General features: G+C 41.6%; 1 protein-coding gene across 5 annotated transcripts in view; it reads right to left on the bottom strand.

Annotated features, from left to right (window-relative positions):
• cux1b (cut-like homeobox 1b) overlaps window positions 1-12,343 on the bottom strand; it is a 59,418-nt gene extending 47,075 nt beyond the window's left edge. For 4 of the 5 annotated variants that reach the window (XM_026299317.1, XM_026299313.1, XM_026299314.1 and 1 more), the window contains exon 1: window positions 12,192-12,343. In XM_026299317.1, coding sequence (XP_026155102.1) covers window positions 12,192-12,254 — 63 coding nt within the window. In that variant the 5' untranslated portion in view covers window positions 12,255-12,343. Of the gene's footprint in view, window positions 1-6,699; window positions 6,853-12,191 lie in introns of those variants that run through there. The other variant, XM_026299315.1, reaches the window with a different exon arrangement.
• Window positions 12,344-15,765: the final 3,422 nt, after the last annotated feature.

The raw sequence follows: 15,765 nt of genomic DNA, 5'->3' as shown, positions 1-15,765 counted from the left end.
AAGTTTTCGGTGCAGCCAGTGTAGTCACTAATCTTTCCTTTTATCTCTGACATGTCTGAGGCTGTTATGTGGTTATGATAGTAAACAGTAAAGGCGTCTGGAAAGATGTCTTATCTGAAATCTACGAGGCCTACCTTACAACCCCCCCCCCTCTCAGAGCGTTCCACCTCCTGTGCGGCTGACTGTTCTGTATGCTAAACCTACTGTGTGGGGGTGGAGTCGTGGGGTGGCGGCTCAGTCAGGAGCGACAGCCACGCTCACTACAACGACACGGTACATGATCACACATCACAGGCACGCCCCCTCAAAACACAGCAGAACAGCAGCACAGATAAGAGACTACAATCCTGGCTGCATGTCTGCGTTCCTACCTTTGACATAGCTGGGTGCACAACTTTAAATGTGCCAGCAGACGCCGTTTTCACAAACCACACAGGGTTTGAAGATACAAGTCATATCCTCCTGAACCTCCGTTTTTGCTTTTCCTCTCACCCATTGAAGACAAACCCACAAAGTTTTCTTTAACAAGATAACAATAGTTTCACTGTTACGACTGGCATCTCAACCCTTTTTCTGTGCGTTTCAGCGTCTGTGTGTGTGTCTGTTTGTGTGCAGAGCGGTTGGGGGCGGGGGGTCAGCCTACCACTCTCCACAGTCTAACAAGACGCTTGTGGTCCCTGAGCGTTTTGCTCCTTTTTTTGAACACAGATCCATATCTACCAACAGCAGAGGAGCTGTCAAGACTCACCTCTCCGACGCTGACGCAAGCCTGGATCAAAAACAGCCTTTTTACACAGCAGCCTCGTTCGTATTGATCCATGTTTCTCTGCTGAGAGACTGGTTGTTGTTTTATCTCCCCAACATCCAAGCCTTAACTCTCCTGAAGCTTACTGAGAGCTAGTCATTATTTTGCCCGACCTATTGTCTGACAAGGGGTTTCAGAGGCCAGGCCTGAGCCTAAATACAAATATAATGAGACTAAGATGGTTTCTGGCATAGAGGAAGTGCAGCTCACTTGGTCTCATTTTGGAGAGTTCAAATTTAGCTGGAGGCCTGTGTCACAAAGGGTGAGTGGTGGGGAGTGTGCAATGGGAGGAGAGCGGTATGGCGATATGCTAGGGTGTAATGCATTGGTGAAAGGGCAAGATTTTTCATCCCTGCGTTTACAGGGTGGAACGGCTAGGATATTGAGATCTGAGATAGGATCAGAGGGTAGTGAGCTGTTTCAGCTACGATAAAGGCCGCGCATTACAAACAGAGCACAGATAGAGAGACAGAGAGAACTAGAGACAGAGGGAGAGAGGGAGAGAGTATCACACCTCTCATCCCTGAATTAATGCCTCCATTCTGCCAGGAAGCCATTCTGTGCCAGTGAGAGGCACAGTGAGAGATTGGGGAGGGGATGAGTGCACAGATACGGACTAAAAAATGAAAACTGCGATCATGGAGAGGGGCGATAGGGATTAATCAAGTCTGGAAGAGGAGTGGGGCTCTCCACGCCCTGTAACGCATATACAAGCCTGTAGCCCAGAGACTCCAGCAAGTAATTGACATCGCCAATATTAGTTTTTATGAACAAACAACTAACCATCAGTGGATAAAGTCAGGGTCACAGGTGCAGGCCAGCAGTGTTATAACGCTGCAGACATCCACTTATCATCCTACACTCACATGCGAGCTGGTCTTTTTGGCCTAGCGAGCCCGTGACACCTCAGCAGTGGAGCGGCTCTCTAAGCTGGTGTAATTTTGTTAAGATCCGATCTATTCTCAGTGCATTTGCCTATTTGATTCAATTCACTGATTTCCATTTAAGGATATACTATTGGCACAGTTAAAGAACAGTTAAAAAGGTGTGCATCACACTCATGTGCCTCCTGATTCTACACAAAGCCCTTTTTTTTCCACATTTTAATTTAGCTTCGTCTATTTGTGTCCGGAAATATTCTAGACGCCTGATGATGACACATCAGCACGAGTTGTGCTGCAGCCTATACATACAGCACGATGTCTTCCATGCATACATTCAAAAAATAAAAAAAAAATTTTTTTTAAAAACCCATATATATATATATATATATATATATATATCAGTGCGCCCTATTAGGTTAGATAAATCTGGGTTGTTTTTTTTTTTTTTTCTTAGTGTCCAGTCCACGCTGTCACTATCATCTAGCATGACCTAGCCCTCTGACTGAGTTTGACACCCGTGGTCTATACGATCAACATCAACAGAGCATGTCCCGGGGGCCAGGTCTTACTCAGCCTTTATGAGTAAGAGTTTTCCGCTCCGCTAGCACGACTTCGGAGAGGAAAGGGCTGAGAAAGGCCACAGTGAGAAAGAGAGAACGAGCATAGCTAATCCTTACAGTAATGACAGAATAATTAGCTTGCGTTAGGCTAAGTAATGGGTTGTAATTATATCATTTATTCTGTGTTGAGAGAATGTGATATAAAGCCTGCGCAACGATAGAAGAGGAATTGAGGCTCAGTGGGAAGTAGGATGGAGCATGTGTAAGAGCTCTGGCTCTTTCTATTGATTGATCCGAACATCAAACGAACCACTAGAGTAATGGGGGGGGGGGGGGAGTGAAGGACAGCTAAAAGCTATTTGGAGCCTTCACTGCATAAAAAGACTTGACCTGTTCCACACAGCCTACATATCAAAACCATCAAACAGCAATCAATAGACCAAAGCGGTCAACTCAACAAACCGTCACCCTACTAAAACATCAAACCCCCGGCCCAAGCGTCAGATGATAGGCTACACTCAGCTTATCCATTACCATCAGATAAAGAGGAGATAAAACACAGAGCCTAATCCTTTCATGTGTCGTGACAGCCACAGCAGCCTCCAAGGCATTCCTTCAGTCTGGCTCTCAAATAGTTTTATGGCGGAAGGCAGCCATTCAGTCAGCCAGCCAGTCAGTCAGTCAGGGCTGTTCTGGTCTGTTTGTCTTATTTCACAGTTTACACGCTGTTTTATAGGTAGTTATTATGGTCACCATGGTGATACCATACGTTTTTATGGTCTTTTGGTCTGAGGGCAGAGAGTGTAATAAATGGGAAAAAAAAAAAAAAAAAAAAAACACACACACGACAACAAAGACTCACAAAACACTCTCCTGCTGTGGAAAGGTCTCCTGTCCCTCCCTTCCTCCCTCACTCGTTATCAGTCTCGCCAAATGCCTATCTCCCGACTTTCTGCTTCATGTGAAACATGGATAGGCTAACATGGAATTGTCCTCTCTCTCATTCCACATCTGGAGCTGATCACAGGGCCTCCTGGAAGTTGAGGCCTCTGGGCCTATTAATAACCATACCGCTGTAGTCAGGGTCAGACAGCAGTCAGCGGATGAGCCTGTGTCTACTAAACACATAATCCCCTTCCCCCTTTCCCCTTTCCCGTTCCTCAAGAGGACCACTCTCACTTTTAAAAAAGAGACGGCAAGCTACAGAGCTCAGCGATGTACATACAGTTTTACGCTTTTAAATTGAGACACGCAGAGACTCTTCAACCCAAGTAGGAACTGGCAAATTATTCACAAATAAGAAAAACACAGCCTGAAGGTTGAAACTTCTGACTTCACATTTGGTCATCCTTTAAAAATAAAACAAATACATGAGCATAGGAAAACAGTCTGGGCTAATTGTGAGACAATTTTCTCCCTGGAATTTTTTTTTTTTTGTCTGTCACCATCCAAACAAGTTCAAGTTCAAGGAGGCCAGACCTGTTAAAGGCAAGACAGATGGTGAAGTCATCATCTGTTAGCTCTAAAGGTTAGGGCCAGTCAGACAGCCCAGGTCACACTGAGGTCTGCAGGGTCAGACCACCTCTGAACCCTGGCTCCAGTCTGACAGCTGCTTGGGCCCAAGGTCAGGGAGAGGTTAACGTACCGTCTGAGGACATTCAAGGAACTGAACGGATACAGGACAGTGTCATTTGTGTAGAATTCCCCATTTTTCACAGACAAGCCATGGGCCAGCCCTAAGTATTTTAATTTTTTCATTAGGACTGAGGGGAATAATAGCAGAGTTCAAACTATGTAGCCAGTTTAATGTGACAAAGAAGCACCAACTTCACTTCAATAAACTTTCCTTTAATAAAATGATTATTCCTCTAAAAGTGAACATACACCTATCGTACCATACAGATTGCAACCAATGAATACCAAACCAAATTCAAAGAACAATTTGTTAAGCAAAACCCACCCCTGGCCAACACACATATACACACACACACACCTGTGAATACAGGGTAGTTGAATCATCATAATCGGTGGTAGTTTTCTGCTGAGCCCAGCCAGCAGTCTGTGTTATTTTTAGAGGGCTGACACAGAAGCAGGCCGTCCATTTACTCTGTGAGCTGGCAGCAGGACCATCACTGCTCTGGTTGCTTTTAAACTACCAAAATGGGAATAAGTGCCACATAAACACTGCTAAGGTGTGGACACTTATAAAAGTGAAGTTAGTTCTGATTCAGAGCCATTATGATCCCATTACTTTAAACTCAGGCTCCTATTAACATAAGTTGGCGTATGTAAATGCCAAATCCACAGACAGAGTCACTGTGTGGCCACTGAACAAAGGCCAGGCAATCAATAAAACTCTTTACCTTATCTAACATCTAGAAACTGGCATTAAAACAACATTTCTCCTTCTTCTTATAGTTGTCCAAAGAAACACTAGACAGGAGAAATGAATTACAATACTAATACTATGTCAATAAGACGAATATCCTGCAGCTTGAATTTCAAGTGATTTTAATTACACTGTTTACTAAGTAACAGCAGGAAGGCTGACGGATGAAAGTTTGTTCTATCCCTTATTTAAAATGGTGAACTGAAAATTTCCAAGGTGATGCAAAGACATACACTTGGCATTATTTGTGCAGGGCGCTTATATTTGTAATGCAAGTTAACGCAGCAGCAAATCACAACAACAACTGGATGGACTGACTACAATATGAAAGCAAGTGAGAATGGAGGCTAAAGGTTGATTGCTGTACCAATCCGATGTGACTGATGTGTTGAGCCTGAAGGCCAGCTATAGATCGGGCAACTGAAGCCATGATTGACACTGAAAATTACACAGAGTGAGCTATTAGCAGATAGCAAGCCATATCATAATTCAATCCCTACACCATCAAAGTGCACCAATATCATAATTCAATACCAAGAACCATTAGCTTGCAGAACACCAATATCATAATTCAATCCTGAGGCCCTCAGCCTTTGCCAATATCATAATTCAATACTTGGACCATTAGGGCACACCAATAGGCCTATTAGAATTCAATACCTATGGTCAATGATCTAATAGGACACTGATACTAGAGTCATGGGTTGTCAAGGGATAAGGACTGCACATAAGGATCCTCTAGCCTTATATAGCCCAGACTCCGTGATAACAGTGAGATAAACAACACTAAAATTAGGTAGGGGTAAGTGCTTCACCAATAGCTTGGTTACACCAGATGCTGAAGGCCACAGAGCATTTGCTACAGAAACTAATTTCAGCATGGCTGATGCAAAAGGGCACATTTGTGGAATTAAATGAAGCGCTGCATTAGTGTCAAACTCAGCAGTACATCCAGCCAACTTGTCAAAAAATGTTTCAAACACTGGCCCCCAGTGTGCGACTGTCTGTCTCTAAATTATCACATTTTGGGACTTCATGGATATGGGACTTTGTTTTGTTTTCTGGTCTGTTGCCTCAATTTAAATTTCCAAGTTAACATCTTGTTTGACTATTTGAAATACTGTAAGTTTCAGCCAAGCTGGGCTTGCTGGGTCATCAGAAATCTGCAGCTTAACAACCAATCAAAAGGTTTCGAAAGGCTCAGATTTCCTCGGCTGCTTTAAGTCAATCTTTCAGCAGAGTTGTCATTACTCAAAGTTATTCCCACCACACATTTCTTAGGTTTCCTCAGTCGATTCTAAATTCTCATATACTGCATGTGGAGGGCGACATGAGTGCAGAGAGTGGAAAACACAGTGAAGAATAATGTTTTTTTTTACTGAAAATAAAACAAATCGCAGACAAATTATTTCCAACTATTTTGACAAACGATTCATCTTTAAAGCAATCGCAGTCCTGCATCTCAACTGTGAGGGTTGTCTGCTTAGTTTTTTTACATTTTCAATCACTGTAAACTTAATATAAGATGTCATCTAGGGCTTCAGGAAATTCAGCTGAGCTTTGTGACATTCTGTAAACTAAAAAACTAATCACTTAATCAAGAAAACAATCCTAGCATTGATTAAAAAACATTAATATAATAGCCATCGCCATAAAATGCTATATTGTAAGACAGGTTCAATTATTTGCGGAGTACTTACAAAAACAGCAATAATACTACCTACTATAAAGTTGCCATTTAAATAAACATCACCTTAATGAAGGTAAGATTGCAGAAAACATGTGGTGCAGAAGTAAAAACAGAACAACTAGAAATTAGTGTGTGACTTGACTGTTTTGCGGCACCCCACTGTGTGTGCATTCTTACTTTACCAGTCATCTATGGACAAGAACAGACATTTTTTTTTTCCCTTGGGAATGCAAGATTTTTGTTTACTGAAAACCTTAGGCTTAATATTACAAGATGAACAATAGACTATACAAGATTACATCGGCCTTGGAGGCACCGTTTCAAGTGTACGCTTGATTTTTAAAGAAAGTTGGCATCGTCTTCAAACTTACAAGTGGAAACATTCAGCTGGTGTATTCCAAAGTGAGCCAGAAGAGAAGTGTCCAGTCACTAAAGCCCATGCTCTCTCTGCTGGAATACAGAGCAGCAGAATAATGGATGCTTCTGTCATGAGATACGGTGAAACTCTATGATGCTGTAGGTGAGAGAGACTCCAAGTGGGTCTGTAAATAATGCCTGCCACTTGAAAATAGGTCTCTGGAAACTGCCCCCTGCGCTCTTGTTGCTAGTTGTTGGGTGGACGTTTTGTCTGTGTAGTTACAGTGAAATGTGGTGGGAAACATGAAAGTAATGTATCAAGATTCTTTTAAATCAAATTTTGGCAAAAGGTTTTTCACCATAACTGAAGAGCTACTTTGTGTGATTTTTTTTTTTTTGTTTGTTTTTTGTTTTTTGTAGGGACTAAGAGCTCAGTACAACAGTGGCCAATGCCGCCAGCAGAGAGTTTATGTGTCACAAATTAATATCATTATACTCAGGCACGATCAAGTCTGCCAAGAGTTTACCATTTTTATTTTTAGGATTTCTTCAAGGGTATAACCTTTTTTTCTTAGGACTAATTTGACAATAACACAAATAAATGTTCTAAAACATAAGTATTTATTTATAGAAGAAAATGTGCTCTCACATGCTCATTACCCTGACACTATAAAGTATGATTTCTACTCAAAGATCTACATTCCTTTTAAAAAAAACAAAAACAAAAAACAAAACAAAATATGTACATGATGAAATTAATGGTTTGGTGACTGTTTCAAAAATATAGATTTTAGAACAACAATAATGGAGGCATGTGTTCTCTTTACGTCACATATTTACTGCCTCCATGTTCTCCACCCAGTGCACACTTAACCTTTCAGGATGTTTCAGAGTAGCAGCACAGCTACACTGTTAAAAGTCTGTGCCACAGCAAAGCTGCAACTAGGCTTTAACAGAAACCAGATACAGAAATTTCACATTGCCTCTAGGCCCCTCTATTATATTATGATGACCACAATTTGGCTGTAATAAAATACTGGAACTTAAATTTTAACAGCTTATAACAAAACAAAACTAACCCTACCGACTGTCTTTGTGGTGCCAGTTTTTCAGGCATAACATCTCTGAATATCGTCTAACAAAACAGCATCAACCGCTGAATGAAAAAATAAAAAAATATACTTTCTTGGGGTAATAAAAATAGGATTTCAAAGTAATGAAATGATAATACTACTAAGTGTTATTGTGTACAGGGGAGATATAAATGATTTTATTACATTATTTTATATCAGAATAGTTTCATCTGGAGCACCCTGGTAGCCAAATGGCTATACCTGATGCCACATCACCGCAACGTTCATAGTTCAGTTCAGGACAAGGCTCTCTGTTGCTTGTCAAGCCCATCTCTGTCTCCATGTTTCCTGTGTCTGCCTCTTCACTGTCAACTATTAGAAAACAGGTAAAAACACCAGGAAAGCTTCAACGCCCTAGCAACTGAACCCTGTTAAGGCCAAGCTGTTTATGTAAAATACAACAAATTAAAAATATTTACTTAATCCAAAATAACACTTATGTGGAAACAAAAAAAAAAACAAAAAAAACAAGGTGTGTATTTTTATCATAAGCAGAAATGTACACACCTTGAAGGCAACATGTCTGTTTGTCACACATTTTGCCTAAAGCCTGCATTAAGAGCTGCTGACTCCATCCATTTTGGATACCCCTATTTTTAAAGTTTGGCTAAATGCTTTTTATCTTTTGTCCAAACATCAGATTACAGTGTTTGAAATTTTCTTTTACCACGCCAACATAAAAATTGTTTAATTGGGCATTCAGGTTATGGCTGTCAGAGTGTGTAACATATTTAATTTTTGTATTAAATTATATAAAAAAAAACTGTCTGGTGTAGATACTCCCCATAGCAGAGGGAGGGTGAGGAAACAGAGCCCGAGTGTGACGTGCACTAAATTCACTGAGGAGTTGGGAAGTATAGGCCTCAGCTAAGAATTGCCCACTGATAAGCTACAGAAGTTTTTTTTTCTTTTTCCCCTAGCTCTCTGAAAGCTGCACATCCCTCTCAGTCATACAGTGGATCCTTCACAAGGATACACCATAACCTCTTCGAAAGTAGGATGACAGAGCCCTGACCAAAGTAGACCGAGGGCAGACTAAAGACCTGACATGCACTCATCCCTTTCTCTGACTCACGCTTAGTTGTTCACCACCCACCAACACACAGTGAAACCTCAGTCCCGATGCCAGGTTTTGTCACTGGGCAGAGAACCGGTTGGCTACAGTAAAAGCATGACGTGATGCCCCTTCCTCTATGCTCCCCCAGCCTGTGCAGCAACAGAGGGGTAAAAATATCCTACCAGCGAGTTCAGACAACCAGCTCATAAATTAACACTAAAACTCCTGCAGACAACAGCGGGCCAGTCGCTGAGAGATTTAAACTACTCAGGTTGCCACTGACCACAGCTCTGGGATCAGCTTACAAAACCCTTTTCCTAAATTTACCCATTAGAAGGTGGTGAATAAGAACGAGCTCCAGATCAGTTTTCATCTAAGTCACTATTAAGCTGTCCACTAACATAGTGAACTATTTTTCAAAATGGCTCAGGGGGGCTTTGTTCCAGGAAATGTTATGAGGTGAGATGCAGGCTTATTAGGCCTAAATTGGGAATTGTGTATAACAGTGAAGTCTGTTCTTAATTTTCCAAGAGTGTACAAAATAATATATGATTCATAGGTTTAGGCTACGCTAGTCACTCATAACTTATTAACGCTTGCCTGTAACAAAGTACATTCTCTCAAGTAGAAACACTGTGTTCCAGCAAACTGCTCGACAGGTTTTAAAAAAAAAAAAAAAAAAAAAAAAAGAGTAAAAAAAAAAAAAAAAGGAAAAACAACAGGAGAGAAGAGTGATGATCCCCTCTAAAGAAACTCAACTCTGTAATGGACGGACAGGGATTACAGACGTTAAAACCTCCTCCATCTGTAATTCACTGTCACCCTGCCATCATCTCTGAATCACTGATCCATTTTGCAAGTGTGCGAGACCTTGCTAAAAGCATCACTGTTGCACCCATTTGTGTTTGTAGTGGTGGTGGTGGTAGTAGTGTGTGTGTGTGTGTGTGTGTATGTGCGTATGTGGTGGGGGGGAGCAGGGAGGGGAAAAAAAAAAGCATGCAGAGAAGACAAGTTAACAGCTCACTGTGCTGTTTCAAAGCACTCTCTGTCCTGTAACAACCACCTAGCTGGTTTCTCACACAGAGAATAGGACACACTGATCAAATAGGATTTTAATGAACATCAGCAGTTAGAGCCTGAGGAATAGACGCTATGATGGCTTAAAGCTACTGACATCTAGGTTGGGTTGGATTTTCATCATCAAAAAAAAAAAAAAAAAAAAAAAAAAAGCAAGTGAGAAAGAAAGAAAACATCCCTTTGCTGGTGCCTCTCCCAGAGACAAAAACTGACTGCGGTTGTAAGGGTACAGTGCACGGTGTCCATTCAATCATAAGGACCGAGCAAAAGAGAAAGCAACTGGCTGACAAGGCGTATGTGTAGACCATGATCATATCATGCTAACCTCACATTATCCTAAAAACAAAACACGAAAAAAAAAGGTTCTTCTCTGAAGGCTCTCCTCTAGGAGCATCTCGGCAGGAGGCAGAGTAAATAAGATGTCATCAATAATAGACAGTGAATGTTCTGAGCACTTTTGCGCACACACACACACACACACACACACACACGCACGCACACACACCAGCTCCAACTGATTCCTATCCTGCAGACAGGCCTGCCAACCGCCAGCCTTTTTGCACACGCTCAGATTCACTGTCCTGACTAATCGCTTGTGATAGGGGCCTTTGCCATAATTACCCAGGGCCTTATCACAAACTTATGCGATGCATTTTTCATGTCCTGGCTGCTGGCAGTGCCTTCACTGTCTGTGCTGGCAGTCAATCTATGAAAAGGACTGATCTCAGACAAATTCGCACACACACACCAGTTCAAACAGGGCGAAATGGGTGAAAGCAGGGTGAAGGGCCAGAGAAGAGGGTGGGGGTGGGGGGGGGAGAAAAAATTAAAAGACAGGGAGGGGGATGTGAGGGAGTGAAAGATTGGGGGGGGGGGGGGCAGGAGGGGGGGGGAGATAGATAGTGCAGGGAAGAAAAGAGAAAGCAGTCTCACATTTTTTTACATAATGCATGAACAAGGGGGCACGAGTAGGAGGCCCAAACAGGATCAAATAAATAGGAGAAGTGAAGCCTTGATGATGTGGCATTAAGTGCAACACAAAGCCCGCTGGGAAGACTTGTTCACTGTCCTTTTGTCTACACAGTCATAGGGGCATCATGACCTAAATAAAAGTTTAAATCTCAAGGCCTGTGCTATTTACAAAATAATGTATGAACAATCGGGCTAGCCTAGATAAGGCGATCTTATGTTAATGACGACGGCGGCCGGGCTACTAATATTCATAAATTGTGATTTGAAATTCAGCAATGCACGTTAAATGCCACGAAAACACAACAGTGCCATTGTCTGCGTGTCTTGTGATAGGTCAAACCCGCTCTAATATACACAGGCTATATTCACACTCTCACCAGGCCCAATATTTCCCCCCGTATCCTTCACTGTGCCACGGATCTCCTCTGTGCACGCCGAGATTAAGGCGTGCGTGAGGTTGGGACATTTCTGCAGGAGTTCATCATAATCAACAAGGTCACGGTCGTTCACGTTTCTCCTGCCGTTTAAATTTAACCACACCGCTTCAACAATCGCTGTCTCGTCCCGTCCACTTTCACAGACGTGGCAATGTCTGTAAAAAAACCCTCACGGTGTGTAATTGCCGTCAGGGGAAACCGGAAAAAAAAACGGCCGAGTTGATCAACCATAATCACGGAGACGACTTCAGTATAAACTGCTTCAAAGCCGTTAGCCGATAATGTTGCTAATGTTTTCATTCGCCCTCAACCAAACTTAGCAATTTCTCAGTTAAAAAGCAGGAAAAAGCACGAGCCCAGCGCTGTTGTCTGTCGGTGTTGCCCGTCTCCTCGGTTGGTGTCACCACAGCGCCACCGTATAACGAGTCGCACTTATTTTTCCCCCAAATTATCCGACCTCACAGCGGCTAAAGCGTCGGGCTAACTACGGCTACTCGCTCCGGTAAAAGTTGAACAACACGCAATAAAGATAGCTAACCGAAAGCTTCGCACCGCAGCCCGGCCGTTTTGTTTTTATCTCGGCGCATCCCCGCGGCGTCGCCCCGGCTTGCCCAGTTGCAGTGTCCGATCGATGTTGAATTGAACAAAGAGGATCAATTTCTGATCAGCGAGAGAGCCACTTTCATCAATGTGAGGAAGAGGTCTTCAAATCTCTTCCCAAACACCTACCGCACGGCCGCCGGAAAAAAAACACAAACCACGGCCCACGAGAGAGACGAGACGGCCGAGGCGAAGAGAAGGTAGAGGGTTTGAGCAGGAGCTGGACTGACCTGTAGTTGTTGTAAGTCAAAGCGCTTCCAATATTGAAACATCGATCCTGCATTGGCCGCCATCTTGAGACATATTGAGACAGGAATGAGATGCTGATAGAGAGCGCGGGGGTTGGAGTTCAGTGGAGGGGACCGGGCGGCCGGAACACCCGGACCGGACTCTGCCCGCTACCCTGCCCGGCAACAGCGGCTGCACGGAACGGAGTCACCTCACGGCAGTGTTGCCTTAATAACGCCATTATAATTGTTTAAATAGCAATTTTATCAACATTCACATATTACAGGTAAATAACCGAACAGCCATTCAATTACTCTTAGTTTTATTGTCTTGAAAAAAAAAGGAAGTGTGAGCGCCAGAAGAGACGATGTTTAACCATGTGGTTTGTTTGATCACATTATATGTTATGCAAAAAATAATGCCAGGAGGCTACTTGGAAGCCATAGCTTATCTAAAAAGAAAGAAAGAAAAAAAAAAAAAGCAAAAGATCCCCTCTGGTGGAGCACTGAGGAGCAGTGTTTCCACTCAGCAGAAAATATTAAATCAATTGTCATTGCTCCTACAAGTTCATCATGATTGTCAGATTTAGAAATAAAAAGTGAGCTGAAGAAGTAAGTTTTTTTTATTATTATTATTTCTTGAATTATAAGCTCAAACTAATGCTTGTTTTTAAACCAGCAAAGTTACACCACTGTTCTGTTACAACTGCACACATTAAATAAAAAACAAGAGTCAAATCTATGAATAGGCTACTACGACCTATCTTGTGTTTTGTTGAGTTTTTAATGATCAATTGTTATAAATATCATCATATACTTTATGTTACATTTAAATCATTTTTGTCATTTTCAGGCTAACTGGGACTGTTGTAAATTATTTCCAGTAAATAATAAAACAAACACAATCATTAGAGTTGCATAATGAATATATTTTGTTTTTTATTTAAAAGCACTGATGTAATAACTCAGCACACTAATCAAATCAAGGCTGGCTGAACTCCTTGTCGGCCATTTGAAGAATTAGTAAAACATAGAGTGCACCTACACTTGGCACATGATTTGGTTCTTGATTTCCTAAATTACAATAATTTGATTTAAGGCAGATATTAATCAGATTAGTTCATCAGATAAGATTGTTGTGTTGTTAATTAAGTCATTGCTGCAGTGGGGCAGCCCACCGGTTAGAGTGTCAATCTGCATACATATCTTTTGCTGAAGTGACCTTGAGCAACACACTGAACCCCAGCTGCCCCTTGAGCGTCACTCCTGCTGACCATGTCCTCTGACCCCTTCAGTGTGTGGATGTGCCTCAGAGGGTTGTGCAAAGAATTTCTAATTACACTTAGAGTGCCCTCAGTTCCTGTTTCAAACTGTACCAACTTGTGCACCTTAAAACACACCGAGCTTCAGCTTTTCGGTCTCCAATTGCTTTCTACACACAACCAGAGCCAAGCTGCTCAGGTTTATCAAGGTAACACATCTGTTATACACATTGTTTTCATTTTTAGCACTTTGTGGCTTCCCAAATTTGATTTGCCAAGTGTGTTGTGAGCGCTGACTGTGTGGAAAATCCACGCCTGCGTTCACACTTTGGAGTTGTTGTTTTTTTTTTTTCTTTCTTTCTTGAATGCACAGAGCCTACACCCTTTCTATCAGCACAGCCTTTAACAAAAATATTTCATTGCTGTCGTGTTTTCTTTTTTGTATGCAATCATTTTCATTTCTTTACAGTCATTACACTTTAATTACATTCACTAAAAATAACATGAGAATTTGCCATAGATAATACTGCCTCTCTCACTCTGTTCGTGTGGATACAAAGGTGGGCATTTTTGTGCTTTGAATTAGCTCAACTCAGGTCATTACTTTATTTGATTGGAAGGTGTTTGTGTCTCCCTCCTTTTACACTATAAATGGTGCTCAGTGCTCAACTGATATGCAGCAAACACAGCTTCTCCTTATTTTATACTTCATTTGTGGACATAATACAGTGAATTAAGTGCTGGGTTCAATTTGCCCTTCACACCCGTAACACACTTGTAATAAGATGTAGGCTACCAAATTGTACTTTGCATTTAATCTTACTGAGTGGTTAGCACTGTTGCCTCACAGCAAGAAGGTCATGGGTTCGCAACCCGGCCTTTCTGTGTGGAGTTTACATGTTCTCCCTGTGCTTGTGTGGGTTTTCTCCAGGTACTCCGGTTTCCTCCCTCAGTCCAAAAACATGTATGTCAGGTTGATTGGTGACTCTAAATTGCCCATAGGAGTGAGTGTGAGTGGTTGTCTGTCTTTGTGTGTCTCTATGTGGCCCTGTGATGGACTGGTGACCTGTCCAGGGTGTACCCCTGCCTTCCACCCAAAGAGAGCTGGAATAGGCTCCAGCAGATCCCTGTGACCCTGGTTAAGGAATAAGCGGGTATAGAAAATGGATGGATGTTAATCAGTGTTTCTTTGGCTTGGCCTGCATGACTTGTGATGCTACCTGTTATTAAGCTAAACAAGAAATACAGGTCTGTGATAATCCGCACAGGTTGAGTAGCTTTGCAGTGTGTCCATTATGGTGTGTTTATATAGTAATTTTCTACGATCACACAAAGAAAACTCTCAACTAATACAAACTGTATGTATTTTTATGCCACACATATTACTGACATGACTAGTGAAATGGAACGAAAGAAAAAGAGTTCAATATTTAATTTGAATGTCACTAAGACAGACTCGATATAGAAGTGTATTGCAATGCATTGTTTACTTTGACAAGTCTCGCACAAAAGTTTCACTTTTTAAAATCCACGTAAAGATTTTTTTTTATTTAGCATGTTTTATTTTATAATTTATTTTACCATTTATTATGTATAGGCTATAGTAGAAAGTATAGCCTACACATAAGCGCATAATGAACAATAAAACATGGAATGGACATCAGTCTCAGCTAAAGCACATAACAAACAGCATTTTCCCTATAGGGAGACTATTAAACCTGTCTGATTCTAATGACAATTTACCAGAGCGTAACTGTGCACACAAGGATGTTTGACTTTCACATCTTCTCAAACAAACTGCATTGAGTAAAGTAATAATTTCATTTGGTAAAATTATCTTAATGCAGACTTTGTCGGGAAGATCACAAATCAATTGATTTTGTGCTGCCGGGCGCTCTTCTCAAACTCCCCACATTTCAACACACAGTTACTCCACAAGGATTTGACTGAAGCTTCACTAGGCTGGATTACTTTGAAGCAGTAGGGGGTATGCAGTGTAAGTTGGAACAAGTAACAGACTGTGTTATCAATCCACCTACAAATTATCATGTTTTTCTTCCAGAGGTTTATGCATGTCTGCCATGAATGACTTGAGAGGGTTTTTTTCCCCTCACTTTTCTTTTTATTACACTCCATGGTAAAATTAGAGAAGAACATAAATTTTTCTTGAATAGGACACAAAAAGGAACACATTGGAAACTACAGATTTCACTCCTAAAAAGCATAATTGGTTCATGTCCATTTGGATAAAGTTTAAATATAAAGAACCAAACACGCATTTTTTGTGTCAGTGCCATTAGACAACTAGATCTTAT

This window comes from Mastacembelus armatus, chromosome 13 (genome assembly GCF_900324485.2).
Source record: "Mastacembelus armatus chromosome 13, fMasArm1.2, whole genome shotgun sequence".
Lineage (NCBI taxonomy): Eukaryota > Metazoa > Chordata > Actinopteri > Synbranchiformes > Mastacembelidae > Mastacembelus > Mastacembelus armatus.
This window is presented reverse-complemented; position numbering and strand designations above follow the sequence as displayed.